The following is a 20,266-nucleotide window of genomic DNA, read 5'->3' on the forward strand; positions in this document are numbered from 1 at the left end:
CCTGAGTAGAGTCGAATGATATATAAACACACCTGAGATAGTGGAGGTTCATGCAAATCTAACTGCATTCGTTGAACTACCTCTAAGAAATCTTCAGCATGAAAACAAATTACATCTTTGGTAATACGAGGCTGATCAGGCCTAGAAAAAAAAAATTAGAGTTAAGAATTCACACTATCATTTCTCCTCACTCCTGATTCCCCTTTCCCCCCAATCAGCGAAAAGGTTTTAGCCAAAATAAAAGCAAAGTAGGGACAAAACAATCTTTTAAGTAACATTTATGTTATTATAGAATGTATGTTAGGATTTCTTTTAAAGAATTAAACAAGTATGAGGAGTCAATTGTCCATTTCAATCAGTCTTACAACTACTACTGATCATCTACTAAATAAATCAAAACAAACACATCCAGAGACCATGAAATCCTGAATATTCAGGAATCATGTGTGTGGTGGGGAGGGTGTCTTTAATTTTTAGAGTAGTATTTTCTATTTCTAAATACATGCAAAGATTAAGTTTTCAACATTTACATCTGCAAAACCTTGTGTTTCAAAATTTTCTTCCTCTCTACACCCTCCCTAAGACAGTCAGCAATCTGATATAACTTAAACATGTGTGATTTTTCTAAAGCATTTCCCTATTTGTCAGGCTGCACAAGAAAAATCAGATCAAAAGTGAAAAAGTCTGTGTATCTTAACAAAGGTTAAGAATTCCTGGATTAAAATATTATCACGTAAAAATTCTTTCTACATATTTTATGTGATATTCTGCCAAAAATGATGCTTCCCTTGTTTCTCAAGGAAAATGCAAGACCCTTAAAAAAAATAAAGTCCCTGACACATATCTATCTTCTCTTTTATGAACAGCAAAAAAATAAGAAAGATCCTAGAGTCAGACTATTTATAGATCAAAGCAAAAAAAAAAAAAAAAATCAGAAAAATCACAATAGCAGTGGCAGAATGTTACTTTCAATATCTAAGGGAAATAGAGATATAGCTTCCCACTTATATATCTCTATTTCCCTTAGATATTGAAAGTAACATTCTTACAATGAAAAAGAACTCACATTTGGGAACGTATAATCCCAGTGTCTGCCCAAGGCAAGCTGTTACACAGAATCATGGCCATAAGCCATTAGGTACGGTGGCAGATAATTGCCTCTCATGCCCTTACAGGATCCCACAAGATCACTTGGCTCCAGAGTGCCCTCAAATTCAGGTTCTGTCCTAACCAGAAATTTAATGCAATAGTAAAACTTCTCATGCCATTGATTTATATAGGAAAACCTGACAAATTAGGATAAGAAATTTAGAGAAATTTCTCAAGGGAGTACTTGAATAATATACAAAGAAAGGTTTATGTAAAAAAAAATTCTAAGAACAATGTCTATACTACTTAAGAGGACAAAGAATCCACTATTTATTAAAAAAAAAAAATCACTGAATTGGTAACACATTTATTAAAGCAGAACTATCTAACACAGGTTGTTCTCACTCCAGCTTCAAGTATATCTGGAAGTAATAAAACTTCATTTATAATTCAAACAAACTCCCACTGGCCTTTCTTCCCAATCATAAACTAGAAAGTTTTTTGTTTTTGTTTTTTACAATATAGAAGTTCTAAGTACTTTAATGTTAACTCCTAAACTAGGATACAATATATGTGCAGTGACAATATTTTCCAAACTAAAAACAAGATGACCTGAAAAAGAGATTGTTTTTGTCAAACTTAAAAATCTACCTTCTTTTCTTGAAACTAATGCTAAGTAGGAAAATCCAGAATGTAAGCTCACTACACATGTATGTTGATGCTGCTCAGTTGTGTTTCAGTCATGTCTAACCTTTTTTGGGGTTTTCTTGGCAAAGATACTAGATGGTTTGCCATTTCCTTCTCCAGCTCATTTTATAGATTAGGAACTGATGACTTGTCCAGAGTCACACAGCTAATAACTTTTCTGAGGACAAATTTAAACTCAAAAACATGAGTCTCCCCAATTCCAAGGCGAGTATTCTATCCTCTATGCCATCTAGCTGCCCCCTCAAATGCATAGGTGATTCCTAATTTACCAAAAGTTGTTAATAAAAATTCATTTATCAGTTGGTCACTTCAAATTTCAAAATTCTTCCTGAGTAAGGAGGGTGTATGTTTTTGCTAATAATGAAAAATAATTAATAGCATTTCATGCTAGAAAAATATAACTAGAATACAATGAATAATTATAATGACAAGAGAGGCACTAAGAATATTTTAATCAGGCCATATTTTGAAAATTATATCTTGAGATGATAACTGATCATTTTATATTTTTTAAAAGATGAATGTACTCAAATTTAACAAGTACTTATTAAGCATTGACTATTCGGAAGGCTTTCATTATGCTAGGTTTGGAAGAACACAAAATTCAGATAAGTACACTCCTGCATTGCCAATACAGCTTTAATCAAAGGTATGATGTATGTTTACCCTGAAGTGAGAATCAGCACTGGAGAATTCAATTGTATGGTAAACTCACTACTTAGTTCATTCCTTAAATTTCCAGAAGGTTTGTTCACATGTCAGTTGGTGGTTTAGACTTTCAAATTCATTTTCTAAAATAAAAATGTTACAAATAAATGATGCCAGGTTTTCAGAAGATACCAGGTCCCAAGTCCTGACATATATAAGAGCAAGTCACTTAATCTCTTTAATGCCTCACATAACTAATACTACAGATTTTAATATTTTATTATACTAAGTAAAAGAAAAGGGGATTGTACAAATCAGCATATAGCTTTATGTAGAACTTCCTTTTTAATTACATAATAAATTCAACATGCTATTTTCAAAACTGTCCTGTTTGTCTATTTTCTACTAACTCTCCTGTTATGTTTTTAGAAAAATACATCAATTGTCTTTTGTTCCAACTTAAAAAAAAAAATTGGACACCACATCATCAGAGTACATCTTGGGAAGAAAGCAGTCTAAATAAAGAATTCACCTTATGGGGTAAATTTTCTTATGGGGACTTTAATTTTCCTAGGAAAAAATCTATATTTAAAAAAAAAAAGATGTTTGCTAACCTCACATCTGTTACAATTTTGTAAAGTAGCTTTTGCAGTAGAATCAGAGGATTCAGAACTAGGGGTCTTAGATCATCTTAGAACTTAAGATCATCTTTCTCATGAGTTTTCTCATTTTACAGATGAGGAAACAAAAGCCAAAAGATGGAAAGCGGATTGCTCAGTAAGTTGCAGAATGGAGAAGTGAAACTAATATTTTACCATGGTATTTTTCAATTTCTTCACAGGTCTGAATATACAGGTTTTCTAAAATTCAGTTCAGTCACGTAAAAGTTAATTGCTATTCACAGAGAATAGAAAAGTCAAAGACATCAAACTTGCATATTACTAGAAAAATAAAATATGTTTATAGATATGTATAATATAAGGTAATTTCAGGAGTAAAAGATGACTTTCAGTTGCCAGGTAAAGTAAAGGGCAGAGGAGGCTAATAGTGAAGGCTTCATGAAACCCTGAAAAGTTTATGAGAGGTGAAGAAAATAGTGAGAGAATATAATCCCAATCATAAGGATAATTTGCAAAATCCTCAGAGAGAGAAAACAATCTACAGTTCACCTAACTTTAGTTATTGGTAGTTCAGTGTGGATAGAATGTAGAGGAGAAATATAGGTTGGAGGCACACTATGGAGAACCTTGAATACACACTAAATTTCTTTCTTTTCTTATGAGGAGCTCCTGAAGATTTTTGAGAACCAGAGTAATATGGTCAGACCTAAGCTCTTTTAAGATTTTGGCAGACGTGTCTAAGCTAGACTTCAAGGAGAAATTAGAAAATGATTACAATAATACAGGTGCGTGAAATAAGGCAGTAGTCCTGTGAAGAGAATAGGTATGAGAAATGCTGTGAAAATAGAATCAACAAGCCTCGGCAAGTGATTGGATAAGGGAGTTAGGAAAAGGCTAGAAGATGACAGAAAGAAAAGTCAAGTTATGAACAAGAGCAACTGATGGAGAAGTGGTGCCCTCAAGAAAAATAAAGAAGCTTGAGAGGAATAAAAGTTTAGAGGGAAAGATGAGTTTTGTTATAGGCATGATAAATTTCAGATGTATGTGGGATATCCAGGTAGAGGAGATAATCAGGCATTTTGCTATACAGAACAAAAATCAGGAAAAAATTAGAACTATAAGCAGAGAAAGTAGTTAGGAAGCAATTACAGTAGAAAGGTGATGGTTTTACAGTCATTTCAATAGAAATTAATCTATTGTAGGAAAAGAAAAACTTCAAAGTTTGTTTTCCTCATCCCAGCTTCTACTTCTACTTTCTTCCCCATTCCCAAAACCCTCAAATTTTCATGACAAGGGAAAATAAGGTCAAAGTAAGAATGAATTTTTATGTTTACTATATATTATGTTGATTCCTACTGGTGTGCATAGATAGCACCAATAAGAACTGAAAGATCTCTACCTACATACTATTAGGCCAAAAACTCCACAAAATGGATAGTAAAGATGTTTAGGAATAATCTGAAGTGGACCAACAGCTCAATTAAAAAGGCTTCACCAAGATTAAATTTACAGGACTACAGTACAACAATCTATTCTTGAACTGTATTCCAACCCTCCAATCAAATCAGTTCAGCAAAAACAAAAGTGAATTTAAAAAGCTAGGTTTATGACACAGAAGAAAATATTAAGAGTATAAAAAAAAATCTGAAAGTAAAATTCTTAAGTATTCTGCAAAAGCTGTGGACATTTTAAAAATCCAGTTTTGTCCACAAACATACTGTATTAAAGTACATTATAATAATGTTACCTAAATCAATTCTCCAATTTCTTTTGACCATCCAATCATATATTGGAAATAATGAGCATTCCACTTGACCAAATAGTGATCAACAAGAGTCTCATAGTTTTGAAGTTCTTTTTTTCACCTCTAAAATATTTCCACCCCAGAAACCTTTCAAACATATGCACATTGTATATTCACTTTCCTTATTTGGACTTTTTTTCCCCCAAGACAAATACCACCAAAACATTAGCAATGTAATTAAGATAATTTTATAGCTAATTCTAAAATGAAAAAGTTTAGTTTCAGATTCTATTATTTTTTAAGCAGACTACCATATTTTGGCATGACACATTACACTACAAATAACCAAATGATAATTGTCAATTCAGTAAATTAAAAAATATATATATTCTGATTAAATTGGACATGCCCCCATAAATATTCATATAATCCTGTTAAATCTATTTTATAAGATTTAATATAGAGAAACATCTAGGTTTGAGAGGTGAAAAATGGGAGAAAATAATCTTATGGTATTAGAAAGGAAATTCACTCAAAATCTTTTAGTTATTAATAATTTTATATTGATTTTATTCATTACCTTTTAAAAACACAACTCTAGTTGAATATTACAACAAAAACAAACTAAGTGTGTTAAGATTATTTTATTCTTTCCTTTGTTCATTACTTGTCAAGCTAGTATAACAATGAATAACATTCACTGGCCCTAGTTTTCATTAAATACCACCTCTTGGATGATGCTCTTCATTCTCATAAGCTTCTCCATTATAATAGTATATTCTTTCTTGAAATGAATTCAATTAATGAATAGAAAACAGATTGGATAATATGAATAGAAAAATAAAAAATCTTTTATCTATATTCTCCAATTCAACATAATTAAAAGACATTTTTTGTTTGCTTTATTTATGTTTTACTTTAAAGTGGTATGATTTACTATCTTACTAAGTTTCTGAGATTAAATTTTCAAAATAGCCTCTCTTTGGATCTCCTGGAAAGTATATACATTCTAGACAGTTGTGTAATATTTCATATTTACATACATATATTTATATAAGCTTCATTTAAAATCTAAACAAGTAGGCCTTTTTAATAAAAATTCTAAATCTCAGTAATTAAAATTTTTGAACTGAAGTCTTATATAAGTCTTTTCATATTATAAGACACCTTGTTATTTGAAAGTCTACCAGCCTTTTGGAAGCAGATAAGGACTTCAGACAAGACAGCTTCAGAGGCAAAACAAATGGGTGGAATAGCCTTTCATGACTTTCCTCATACCACAAAGATCAGAAATGTCCACAAAAGCAAGTGAAAGGTACTACTTTATCTATATCTGTATACATGTTAATACATACAAATAGTTAGAAACCACAATCTCTTTTTAAAGGCAATTATAAAAGAATAAGTATGTTTACAACAGAGAAAAAATGCTCAGGAAAAAAATAAATGACATCTGCTAATCTTTCTCAAACAACTATTTCTGAAAAGCTAAAAAATTATTTTCAAAAAAACCAAAATTGGTTACTTACCACTCCCCACAGTGCACAGCCTTTAGCACTCCAACAGCAGCTGTAGTCTGTCGCTCAAAGCCTTGTCCTATGTGATCTGCATGGGCTCGTGTCCTGTCTTCAAAAAGCATTTCACGGGGCTCACTAGTTCGAGGTAGGTACTGCAGGTTTTTTATTTCATTGGTAGTTCTGTTTTTTTTTTTTTTTAAACCAAAAAAACATAACACACACACATTCTTGTGACTTCTTTCAAATTCATGTTTTTCATTGTACAGAGAGGATTCAAATGAACAAATATTTAAAGCATACTACAAAGGGTTGCTTGGCAACAACACAAAAATGGCTAATCATTTCTATATAAGATATAAAATTTTAAAAAATTACCTATTCTCAAATTTTTCCTCACTTCCTTGTTACCCCTCTCCACAATTTTTCTCTAAATTCCTTTTTTCTGAGGTTCCAAAAGATTGTAAAATATGTAAATCTAGAAGAAATGAGGTACTAGAGAAAAATATTGTTATCTGAATTTCTCTATAGCTTAAGTGTTTTCCAGGATTGGGAAAACATCCTAAAACCCTAAAATATATTAGACTGGTCTACCAATATGCTCATATGCCAGATGCTAATGTGACTCTAATCATTTATTCTCAAGAAATGAGCAAGTGAATGGTTACATCAATAGGCAAAAACCACCTTAATAAAAATGATTTTCATGAGTAATAAAACTTGATGAGTAGTAAATAGAAAGTTATGTTTTACCTGTGTTACTAGAATGAGCTATATCAACAAATATTGTTGAATGATATTTTTTATTCCAATGGAACTTATTTCCTAGATAGCTGAATGAACAGCTTTATCATTTCTAATCCATTGGACTAATTTACCAAGATGTGACATAATGTAATACTATTACTTTCCAATGTTACTAAAGTTGTATATGTTCTATAAAAAATTTATTTGTATGTAATACAAGGACAAAACACAATTTACTAGTTGTCAATGAACACATGATTTTGGGGGAAAGACTACTAAAGATAATCTGACCTCTCCCATTGTATCAACACCACCACAAGGTAGCAACTTTCTTGGCTTGATCAAAATCCATGTCGACAAAATAGACATAGTGTCAGTATGTTTCAAGGAACTATATGTAATGGTTGAGTAGTTGACACAATTAAAAAGAAAAATCATATACTTTTACATATTTAACATGTATGGGACTACTAGGGGAAAAGTTGAAACAGAAGTTTTTGCAAGGGTCAATGTTGAAAAATTATCCATGCATATGTTTTGTATATAAAAAAGCTATAATTTAAAAAAAAATTTTAAATGAATTAAAAAGAATGTCATATGCCATAAATAGCGGATTTTAGACAAGTAGAAATACTATTACAACAACTACCACAAGTGTCCTCATCTTAAAAATATTCTACTATGCATATCTTTAAAATGAAAACTTTGGAGACTAGATGATCTCTGAGGTGACTTCCAACTCTAAATCTATTACCCTATGGTCTTACAGAAATGAGGAAATTAATATCCTTATATTACCCAAACTACAAATTTTAGAAATTACATTTTCCTATTTTGTATTCTTCCAATATTTTATGTTTAAACACATTACGGGCAGCTAACTTTAGAATGTTGAATTTATAATATCTCATCTAAAAATATCTGGTCTCTGACAGGCAATCCCTTACATTTCCCTCCAAAGAATAAATTGTATTCTAAGTTACCATGCTTGGCAGCCACTATTAGATACTTTCCCAGGAACCAAGAGATTGTCAGGGAGTGGTGCTACATGAAGTCAGTTAGCTAGAGATACAAAAATGTGTCCTAAAACACATTTTCCTATAGAAACAATGTTATACAAATAATTTCTTTGTTCCAGAGTAGTCCACAAAAATATATTCAATGTATTTGTTTTTGTTTTGAATCTGCAGCTCCTGGTATAAGATGCAATTCAGCTAAGAATCCTAAAACAGTTGCCAAGGCACTGAGAAATTAATATGTAACTTACCTACTGCAATATAACTAATGTCTGACAAATGCAGAAAACGAGCCAAGGCTGCCTGATTGCAAGCTAGCTCTTCAGCCTACATCATGCTTGCCTCCAGTATAACCTATTTTTAAATTTTATTGATAGAAGTTGATTTCATCAGTAGAAGGAAGTCATGGGGAATAAGGAGCTCATTTCTCCCAAGAATGATCAGTACCTAATCTATGACATATAATCTTGGAGAGGTGCCTGAGGTTCTGAGGGATTAAGTAATTACCTATAGAAACAGTGCATCTAAAAGATAGAACTTAAATGTCTATCTTCCAAATTCTGAAATCAGTTTTCTATTAAATCATGATGTCTCTCCCAGTTCTAATCTAAAATACAGATGAATGATATTACAAATTAGTACTATTTGTAGAATATTAATTCATCTATATTTATTATGTGTTGGATTTACTGGATGAGCCTGGGAAATGAACTCCACTTATAATAAAATCATTTCTATGGAAAAATGTTTTCAAGGCTCCAAACAACCAATGATCCATTCATAAATTAGGACCTGCCTATGTTCTCACACACAGAGATTTACAACTGAAAGAGTTATCTAGTCTAAGTGCCCCATTTTTCAAGTGAAAACACTAAGGCCAAGAGAATTGAAGTTAACTTGCCTAAAGTCATAACAAATAACAGTAAACATTTGAACACAGATCTTGATTTCTAATCCATTATATTTTCCACACTGCCACTTCTGACATTATCTTTTAAAATTGAGTGTGTCTTTCTAAAAACTAAATTAGTACATTTTTATTATTAAAATAGATAATTCCTTAAATCTTATATATGATTTGTGTAGCATGGAAACACCAAGTGGACAACAAAACTAGGGTCCAACATACCTTTTCCTTTTGAAAGGTGACTTTGGCATGTCAGCCACAGGGATCATTTGCTCTCCTGGACGTACCCACATGATAGGACCATCATCACTATCTTTCCGACTCTCTAATTTTAGACTAGATAGTGTTCCCCATGGCAGTGTACACTAGAGAGAAATATTTATATTAAAACTGATTTCATAAGTACATTTTCAAATATATTCTTAAATTATAGGACTGTCACAAAATATATACAATCTAGATAGCATGCATTTTGTAGCAGTCCTATTTTTATATATATTTCTATACACACACACACACACAAATATATAATACACACACATACATATATATAGAAATAGATACACACAAAGACATATACATATACAATTATGTTTCTGGATGTGATCTAAAAAATGGTTTTAAAAATCTGTCAAATAGTTCTTAATAATTTTCCTCCATTCTTAAGGTATTTATTACCAATCCACATATATTATTAAGGATTTACTGTGTGTGTCTATGTGTCATGTGCATGTCTGTGTATGTGGGTGTCTGGGTTGTGTGTGCTTCTCCCCTAGGCATTCTGCAAAGCAACTTGAGACATAAAAACAAAAATGAAACAGTTCTTGTTCTTAAGGAGATGACAAGTATCTGAGTGAATAGCATGTTCACACAGAACTACAAACAAAATGTATACAAGGTAAATACAAGAAAATAAATATAATGTAAACTTGAAGGAGGAGAAAAGTAACATTATTAGAAAGGGGAGGAGGAGATGTAAGATAAGTAGGGTCTATTTTGAACTGTTAAGGACTTCTAAACACAGAGAGATGAGAAAAGACATTTCAGACATAGAGGGACAGCCTGGGCAAAAGTACAGTCATGGGAGGTAGAATGTCTATGAGAGGAACACAATGAAGCCATTTTGGCTGGACTTCAGAAAGTATGAAGAAGAAAACTGTGTGGAGAGGTAGATTGAGACCAGTTTTTACAACACTTTAAATGCAAGAAAAAGTTTATATTTAACATTAGAGGGAACAGCGATTCACTGTATCTTTTTGAGTAGGAAAGTGACAAGGTCAGCCATAAATTTTTAAAATATTCAGCAGGAGAGAAGAGGAAACAGAAAGGAGATAGGAAGACCAATAATCTACTCTTGCAATAGTCCTGGTGACAGTTAATAAGGGCCTGAAGAGAAAGACAGAGATAGATGTGAGTGGGGTTGTGGAAAAAGAATCAGGACTTCTCAACTGGCTATACAGAGAGGTGGGGCAGAGTGAGAAGTAAGAAGCTGCTTTGGGATTGTGACTGGAAAAGTAGTGGTACTTTCAGTAAAAATTAAAAAGTTCAGAAGACAATAAATTTTGGATGGATGATACTGAATTATTCTGGATATGCTGAGCTTACAATGCCTGAAAGACATTCATTTGGAAAAGTCCAAGAGACAGCTGGCAAAGCAGAAATAGATTTCAGGAAAGAGGCTAGGACTTGATAAAGAAGCCTAAGAGTCATCTAAATAGATATAACTGAAGCCATGGGAGGTGAGAGAAATCACTGAGTTAAAATGCATATGAATATAGAAAGAACTCTTCAACAAAGCTTTAAGGTAATAGCCAAAAGAGTACAGGACACGAGTTGAATTCCAGCAAAAATGACTGAGGATTCAACAAACTTTAGAAAAGGAACTAAGAAAGAACAATGTCAGGAAAACTTATAAGGCACAGAATATTCAGTAGAGCAGACAACAGTGATAACACTGACAAATGCTACGAGGGCAAGAGAAATGAGGACTGAAAAAAGGCCAATGGATTTGACTATTAAGACATTCCTGAAAACTTTGGAAAGAGCTTTTTCAAATTGACTGTAGAGATTGGGAATCAGACTACAAGGTGCTAAGAAGTGAATGACAAGAAAAAGTAGGGTAAAAATATATAGAAACAACTTTTTCAAGGAGTTTGGCTATGAAAGGGAAGAAACAGAAGAAAATAACCTAAAAGGTTTAAAAGTTGTTTGGGTTTTTTTGTTTTTTGTTGGGGGAGAGTGGGGGATGGATAATGAGTTATGTGTTTATTTTTCCCCAGATCGTATAAGCTACAGCAATAGCAATCAGTAAACATCAGAAGGAAGAATTTCCTGATCATTAGTAGATGCCTGTAAAAATGAAAAGAGAAGTATGAGTTCAAAAAAAAGTAATACTTAAGATGTGCTTCATTCCCTGATAATGACAATAGGAAAACTAAATACAAACTAAAGTTTACCTTTGCTTAGCTCCCAACTGAGGAAGCCATTTCTTAGGATAGAATAAAAACCTTTGCAGAAAAAAAATGAGGACTACTGACTGGAGTGAAGATTGAGGCTACATAAGTTTAAAAAAAAAAAGCAACTTAAAGTATATTAAAAATTTTAACTCGCCTGGTTTTTTACAGTGAAAATGATTTCATCAATCTCAATTTAATAAATATAACAAATATCTAATAAGAAATACTTAAAATGTGAGCCACGTTATACCCATTTAAGTGGGAAATGAAAAGAGTGAGTATGGAGATGGGGTTTGCAGGAAAAAAGCAAATGAAACACAAAAGGGGGAAGCAACAAGAGGATGAAGAGAAGGAAACAAAAGAACAACAGATATTATTTTTATAGCAAGGAAGAGATAAATAAGCAATTTGGAGGGATTAAAGGAAGAAAAATAGATTTCAGAGAAATTCATGTGATTCACAGTAAGTATGATTGAGAGAAATTTTAGCTTCATAGCATGTTCATCACTGACTTTTGAAATGCCAACTAAATGACTAGTCATGTACTACTGAACGAAACTTCTACTTATAATTAAATAACAACAGCAGCCCACAAGTGGCAGAAATTATTTTGTGGGACGCACAGACGATGGGCAAAGTACTAAGACTTTTGGGAGATCAGTGAATCTTAGCACAAGAAGAAACTGAAGCCTTCAATAAGCCAAAAGAAAATGGGGCCTGTCATAATTAGAGGAGCTTGGCCAACCTAACCAGGGAAGAGCAAAACCAGACCTAAAGCCAAGTCCTCCTGATTTCCCTTTCCATTATACATCACTACTTCCTCATTCCCTGCCCCATTTCCATCTTTGCTTTTTTTTTTTTTTTGTTGTTCTGATATTTGAGGGTTGATAAAATTGGGAGGAAAACTTACAAATTTAATTAAGAACTGATAAATACAGTTTACTGGTATAGCGCCTAACTTCGCAGCTGTAATTTATTAGACTGTGAGAGACAGAAAATAGAGAAAATATTTGCTTATTTCTGTGGCATCTGGCACTTGCTTCAAATTCAAACACTACTAAAATTTGAGCTATGCCATATAAATCTTTAATCTCATCTCCATGTAGCACCTTTAAATTATTATATTTAGAAAAATAAAAAATATGAAATCAATAGCTTGCATTGTTATACTAATACTAAATGTAGTATACTTCTCATATCACTGTATATCAAAATTTAAACCTGTATAGCATTTAAGTCCACAAAATATTTTCTTCACAATTACTACTAAGGTAGGTGATGAAAGCCTCATTATTCCATTCTGCATACAAGGACACTGAGATTAGAAGAGACTAAATAAATTTCCTATGGCTAAAGAGCTTAGACTCAAACCTAGTCTCTGAAGTTCACTGTTCCTTCCACTATGCTTCATAGAGAATGATTCCACACATAAATACATTTCTGAAGTTTCCCTTACTTTTAAAAAAGGTGAATCTTCCAACATGTCAAGAAACTCAGGAAAGTAATCTCCCACTTCCTCATCCACTGCTCCTACCAAGCTGATTTGTCGCATTGGGCCAGCTCGATATGTACCATGGGAATATGTTCTTTTTACCTAAAAAGAAGAGTATGCATTAGTATCACCTTATGCTTATTTGTTAATGCTCAAGGGGAAATAAATGTTATTTTTCTCATTAATAATTAATTCTGCCCTCTATAAATAAAATACAATATGTAATAATGCAAACTGAGATAAAATTTATTTTTATTAGTAGTACTACTACTAGCTATTGCTAGCTAACTAGTGCTTAGCCATGTGCTTTGTAAATATTATCTCATTTGATACCTCACAGAAACTCTGGAAGGTAAGTACTATTATTCTAACACCCATTTTAGAGATAAGGAAACTGAGGCAAAAAAGAAAGATTAAGAAACTTGTCCAGGATCACAAAGGTAGTGGAAGGACTGAGGCTGGATTTAAACTTCCTGATTACAGGTCCAGTAATGTAACCACTATGCTACTAAGTTGCATTAGAAAATGTTTTAGAGAAAATGAAAAGTTTTTACAGAATTAATGGTTTGGTAATAGTAAGACTTCAGTACAATCCCAGCATAACTGAAAATGAACATTCCTTATAAAGCGCAATCTTAAAAGTAATAAGGAATATAATTAGCATACTGACTCATTTTAGTTCTAATTATACTTTTAAGCACTTATTTCTACTAATTTTAGTGAATCATGCCTTTGTCAGTAAATAAAGTGTTTGAATTTCAACAAATATATTTCTTTTTTTAAGGAAAAGAACCTAGCGTTGCTCAAACTATTGACATACTATACACGAACAAGGTCTAGTATCTTTTTTAAAATAACAAATAACTATCTCCATAGCAAATACAAGCAGAAGTGCCTCCTTCTCCAATTGATGATTTCCATCCAGGAACATCATTTTAGAGTTAGAGCTTTAGCCATCATCCTCCATTTCATGCTCAAATTATACTTATGAATCTCTGGAATCTGTATAAGACAGAGCTTTTGTGTGAAAGGAAAAACTTTCCTGAGTTCTTGGGATTTCTGGGCCTGGAATACCCCCCTGCATCTCTGGCCCCTTTCCATTGGCAAGTTCTTTGAGGGGCCTCTACTCTGATAATGGACCCGAGCCAACATGTCTTTTTTTACTCTTCCAGAGCATCTGAATCTCCAACATCCTCTTACATCCATTACTCTTCAATTACTCTTTATATACTCTTTAAGCTCCTTGATAGCAAGGTCTATTTTTGCTTCTTTTTGTACCCCTAATGTTTGACACAGGGTTAGCACGTAAGTGCTTAATAAATATCTGTTACTTTACCTTGGCCTTGCCCTGTTGTGGGCAGTACATTGGTTCTACTTGAATAATCTTCAACAACATCTGTTATATACAATAGCATAATTCTGTTAAAGATATTCTAACATTCAGACTATGTATTACAAACATGAACTGTAACAATTGTAATAAAACAAGATTTGAGAGAAAAAGAAAGAGAGAAAGCAAGAGCGAGAAGTGGGGGAGGGAGACAGTAAGAGACAGTAAGACAAAGGGAGGGAAAGAGAGAGGGAGAGGGGAAGAGGAGAAGAGAGAGAGGGAATGAGAAAGGGAGAGGGGGAAAAGAAAGGGAGAGGGGGAAAAGAAAGGGAGAGGGGGAGAGTACATGAAGGCACCAGATCCTGGGAAGTAAATGTTCTTATCCCCATCTTACAGATGAGAAAACTAAGGTAGGGGAAGGGTTAGGTGACTTGTCCAGGGTCACACAACTAGTGTGAGGCAAAATTTGAATTCAGATCTTCCTGACTCCAGGTCAGATTCTCTGTGTATTGCAATACCAATGCAAACATTGTTAACTATGATACACAATATAGTAAGTCAAAGTTTGCCCACCAGTATTATAAATTTAAGTTTTAATAAACCGTGGCAAGTTCATTGTACACAGTAATATACACCCTTTCATCAAAGAATTTGGAGCTCTCTTACAATTTTTCATCAACTGTGTTGTCCATTCAGTTTCTAAGAATAGAAAAATACCTTGGACTTTACTATCTACATCCTAAAATTAAAATCTATTAATTTTGATTGTAAACAAAATTAAGCATTCTTCTGGTTTATAAGTTTGGATATCCCAAAAAGCCATCAGAATGTTTCTGATTTTAAAAAGACTATAGGAACACAGGATTCATGTATCTAATGTGATTTATAACATGTTTTTCAGGAATAAGTCTATTCTGTTAAAATAGAAATACATGTTTTAGTATGTTAAAAAAGGGATACATGTTTTTGTATGATTCTCATTATTTGACAGTTTTATAGCCTTAGCTCTATAAACTGCTGATAATCCTAACATAAGATCCGAAAGAACCAATCCACATTGTAAGATAAGTAAAAGTTTAAAAAAAAAAAACCTTTCCATTTGCATGTCATTTATAAATTTTCAAACCCCTTTTGTTTTATTATTGCATTTGTTCATAAACTTTATATTTCGGGACTTCAGTTTCCCCATCTCTAAAATGGTGGTCTTTACGCCATTCTCCAATTGATAAAAGGTCAAAGGATATGAATTGCCAATTTTCAGATGAAGAAATTGAAACTATTTCTGGTCATATGAAAAGGTGATCTGAATCATTACTGGTCAGAGAAATGCAAATTAAGATACCCTAAGATACCACTATACACTTCTCAGATTGGCTAAGATGACAGGAAAAGATGACAAATATTGGAGGGGATGTGGGAAAACTGGGACACTGATATATTGTTGGTGGAATTATAAATGGATCCAACCATTCTATAGACCAATTTGGAACTATGCTCGAAAAGTTATCAAGCTGTGCATATTCTTTGATCCAGCAGTGTTACTACTGGGCTTATATCCCAAAAAGATGTTAAAGGAGGGAAAGGGGCCCACATGTGCAAAAATGTTTGTGGCAGCCTTTTTTGTAGTGACTAGAAACTGGAAATTGAATGGATGCCCATCAACTAGAGAATGGCTGAATAAATTGTGGTATATGAATGTTATGGAATATTATTGTTTTGTAAAAAATGACCAGCAGGATGATTTCAGAGAGGCCTGTAGAGACTTACATAAACTGATGCTAAGCGAAATGAGCAGGACCAGGAGATCATTATATACTTCAACAATAATACTATATGATGACCAATTCTGATGGACATGGCTCTCTTCAACATTGAGATGATCCAAACCAGTTCCAATTGTTCACTAATGAAGAGAATCAGCTATACCCAGAGAGAGAACTATGGGAAATGAGTATGGACCACAATATAGAATTTCCACTCTGTTATTGTTTGCTTGCATTTTTGTTTTCCTTCTCAGGTTTTTTTTTTTTTTTTGGTGTTTTATTTTTTACCTTCTTTCTAGATCTGATCTTTCTTGAGCAGCAAGATAAACTGTATACATATATTATATTTAACATATATTTTTAACATATTTAACATGTATTGGACTACCTGCCATCTGGGGAAGGCGGTGGGGAGAAGGAAGGAAAAATTTGGAACAGAAGGTTTTGCAAGGGTCAATGTTGAAAAAATTACCCATGCATATGTTTGTAAATAAAAAAGCTATAATAAAATAATAATAATAATAAAATAAAAAATAAAACAAAATGATGATCTATTAGGTCTTTTCTAGTTCTAATATCTGTATATCTTATCAAAGTAGGACACACAGAAATTAAAAGTTAGTTAATTGATTGTTTCCTAGAAAATGAGATATTTAGACTAACATCTAACTCTAAATCCAATAAAAGATAGGTACTTAGTATTTCTCCTAAAAGGAAAAGAAAGAAACTTCAACAATTTCTTAACACTCTCCAAACTGTCAAAGAGATTAAGTGTACCTTAAAAGATTTAAAGAAAAGTTTCCAGGTAAAACAAAAGTATCTCAAAAGCCAAAAGAGAAATATAACCTGTCAGGTGTTCTGAAAGTAGAACAATTCAAAGAAGAAAGGGGAATCAAGGATCACTTGGCACTATCTGTTATGAATATGAGGCCTTCACATAAAAGGGGGAGGGAGAAACAAAAGGGAGGAAACTTCACCCTCTAAAGAGGAAGCAGCTGCTTTCCCTCCAAGAAATACTAAGGTGAATCCACATCAGGAGAGGGATTAGTTAAATTCAGAGGAAGAGGAATCAAATAGTAAAGGTTGATGATTTCCTGCTAAAAGACACCAAGATAGCTATTTTAAGGACTCACATCAACAACAGTCCTCTGGGACAGTAGGCTGACTTCTATATAATAAGTATCCCAGAGAAGACTTCATTTTTATTAGAAGCCTAGGTCTGATTATGCTACCTCTTTGGGAAGGACCTCCAGTCTCTCTACTTTCAATGGCTCAGTCACAACAAAGATTCCCACACCAAGTGATACATTTCTGCTTATAGGATTAAATACAAATTGGCATTTAAAACCCTTCACAATCAGACTCCAATTTGTCTTTCCAGACATGGTTACTTCCTTTCACACATTTTACATTCCAACAATACTGATCTACTTGCTATTCAGCAAATAAGTTATTTTAATTCTGAGGTCTTTAAGGTTATGCCTCATAGATGGAATTCAGTTTTTCCTCACTTTGTTGCCTTTTAATCCCTAGCTCGCTTCAAAACTCATTAAGAACCACTTTTACCTGAAACCTTTCCTGACTTCCCAACCTGCTAATGCCCCTCCCACATTGTATATATTTTATGTTTATTTCAGCAGTTTTTCAGTTGTGTCAGAGACCACATTTGAATTCAGGAAGATAATTTCAGGCCTGATACGCTAACCACTGTACCACCCAACTTCTGCATTTATATATGTACATACAAATATACTACACTTTGTTTTCATGTGCTTCCCAGATATTGTATATTTTACAAACTGGAAATTTATAACAACTCTGTGTTGAGCAAGTCTATCCATTTTTCCAATAGTATGTGCTCATATCATGTCTCTGTGTCACATTTTAGCAATTCGCACAGTATTTCAAACTTTTTTCCATTATTATTATTATATCCATTATTGTGATCTGTGATTAATGATTTTTGATGTTTACTAATTTTTCTGGGACACCATGAATTATGCCCAAATAAGATAGCAAATTTAACTGATAAATGTGGGTTCTGTTTCAGTGAACAGTTTTATCCCCAGTCTCTTCTCTGGCCTTTTTATTCCCTGTGACACAAGAATATTGAAATTATGCTAATTAATAACCCTGCCAATGGCCTTGAAGTGTTTACATGAACAAATCAAGTCATGCAGCATACTTCACTGTTTTTGTTTAATAAAAGAAACTGCCCAGCAACCACCAACTTGATCAGATGAGACCCTCTACAAACAAAAGGATAATGACTTGCTAAAGATTCAGATGATGGTTAATCTTTTTAAGCAAGAGAGTATTTTTAATTAAGACATGTATATATTTTTAGACATAATATCATTGTACACTTAATAGACTACAGCATAGTATAAATATAACATAAAAGTTACATACTACTGGGAAACCAATTGCAGTATTTGTTTTATTGCAGACCCACAATATCTCCAAAGTATGCCCACATATGTTTATGTAAGTGTTTCTGTTGAATGTAAGCTCCTTGAGGGAATGTTTCATTTCTTCTTTGTATTTTCAACACAGAGCACAGTATCTGGTATATGACAAGTGTTCAATAAATGCTTATTAGTTGACTGAATATATTTTAACAAAACTTGAATGTGTAAGTTGCAACAATTTCAAGTAATATGTTTAAATATTATATGGTACTAACTCAGCTGGGTCAATATGAAAAACTCAAAATACTAATCTAGACAGCTAAAAAATGTTTTAACATACTTTCTAATTCAAAGGCAATTCACTGTTCCAATATCTTCAGTTAAAACAAAATCCTATCCTCCCCCCAAAAAAAGTTGCGACAACTATAACTTGAAGTCATTATTTTTTTCCCCCTTCCAATAGAAAAAAATCAGAATTCAGCATACAAATAATAATTATTAATATTATTTAAGTATTCTTGTGAATATTTTTGTCAGACAGTTGCTATTTTTCCTTTTAAAAATTAATGAGATGCTTGCTGAATATTTTATTTTTTATTTTATTTTATTCAGTGATATGACTTGTATTTCTAAAGGAAGGAAGAAAGTTAATAACAGGGAAATAAATATAAAGGAAAAATAAGGTCAGAAAGAAGTTTGAAATATCAAAGATTTCACAAGGAAAAGCATTCCAAAAAAATGTTATCTACATAAGCAAATAAACCAACAAGTAAAATATTAAAAACAGAAGAGAACATAGTCTCCAGATCAAGTAAGACTTCAGAAATCATTGAATAAATACTGAAAGACAGATTAAATAACTTACAAAACACCACACAATTCTTAAATAATGTTTATAAAATTAAAACTTTATAAACAATGTTTAAAGAAGTATTCCTTCATTTTTAAAAATTAGTATAAGCATAGAAATAACCTAAATATTAAAAAAAAAAATCACTGCTCTTAAACCTATATGTACCTTCCTACAAATGAAGATACTTATAATGAAGCTATTTTAATAAATTCTGAAGAAATAACTCAAATATTAAAAAAAAAAATCTGGTAGGAATAGCTTAATTAAATCATGATAGAGAAAAAATTCTGACAAAATGACTATCTTACACTATCTTATCTATTATTCCCATAGCATAGATAAAAATTCTTAAAACCAGAGCAATTGAGCTCAATCTCAATCAGCTTTTAAAAATTCTAATTATATGCCTAAAATAATTATTTTACTTTTATTTTGTGTACTTCTCCCATCTCTTGATCTTAATGGCCTGTTCCTAGATTTTGCCATCTACTGAAAGATTCAAGGACTATTTTTCCTATTCTGTGTAATTTGTTGGAGTATGGTAATATGAGAAGATATTTTGTTAAATAAAGCTATGATCACTGCTTAGCACTACAGGATTGCCTCAAATTGTTTATATTAATAAAGATATTAGATTATACATATATATGCATAAATACATAACATATATATTTCCAGTCTTTCTAATTTCACTAATAGCTGGTATGTTTATGATGTGATTAACTAAAATCATTAAACTGTGCCTAAGCCTGAAAATTGTGACATTAGTATTAACCAGCAAAAGAAATTAGCCATAACAAGGGCTTTCAATATTCCAGTTTTTGAAGGTTATAAAAACAAATAGGGCCAGAACAAGACACGGAATCTCCGGGTCTGTAAATTTAGAAGGTCCCTCTTCTATGGAGCAAAGGTACAATGGACTTCAATTCTTCAGCATCAAATCCAGAAAAATTAACTGTTCTTAAAGA

General features: G+C 32.4%; 1 protein-coding gene across 1 annotated transcript in view; it reads right to left on the minus strand.

The window, feature by feature from the left end:
* The window catches only part of RSBN1L (round spermatid basic protein 1 like), a 95,216-nt gene that overhangs the window by 4,668 nt on the left and 70,282 nt on the right, over positions 1-20,266 (minus strand). Inside the window, exons 4-7 of the mRNA XM_031938688.1 lie at positions 12,906-13,043; positions 9,216-9,358; positions 6,339-6,506; positions 33-141 (exon numbers count right to left, since the gene is read on the minus strand). Coding sequence (XP_031794548.1) covers positions 33-141; positions 6,339-6,506; positions 9,216-9,358; positions 12,906-13,043 — 558 coding nt within the window. The remainder of the gene's footprint in view (positions 1-32; positions 142-6,338; positions 6,507-9,215; positions 9,359-12,905; positions 13,044-20,266) is intronic.

This window comes from Sarcophilus harrisii, chromosome 5 (assembly GCF_902635505.1).
Source record: "Sarcophilus harrisii chromosome 5, mSarHar1.11, whole genome shotgun sequence".
Classification (NCBI taxonomy): Eukaryota; Metazoa; Chordata; class Mammalia; order Dasyuromorphia; family Dasyuridae; genus Sarcophilus; species Sarcophilus harrisii.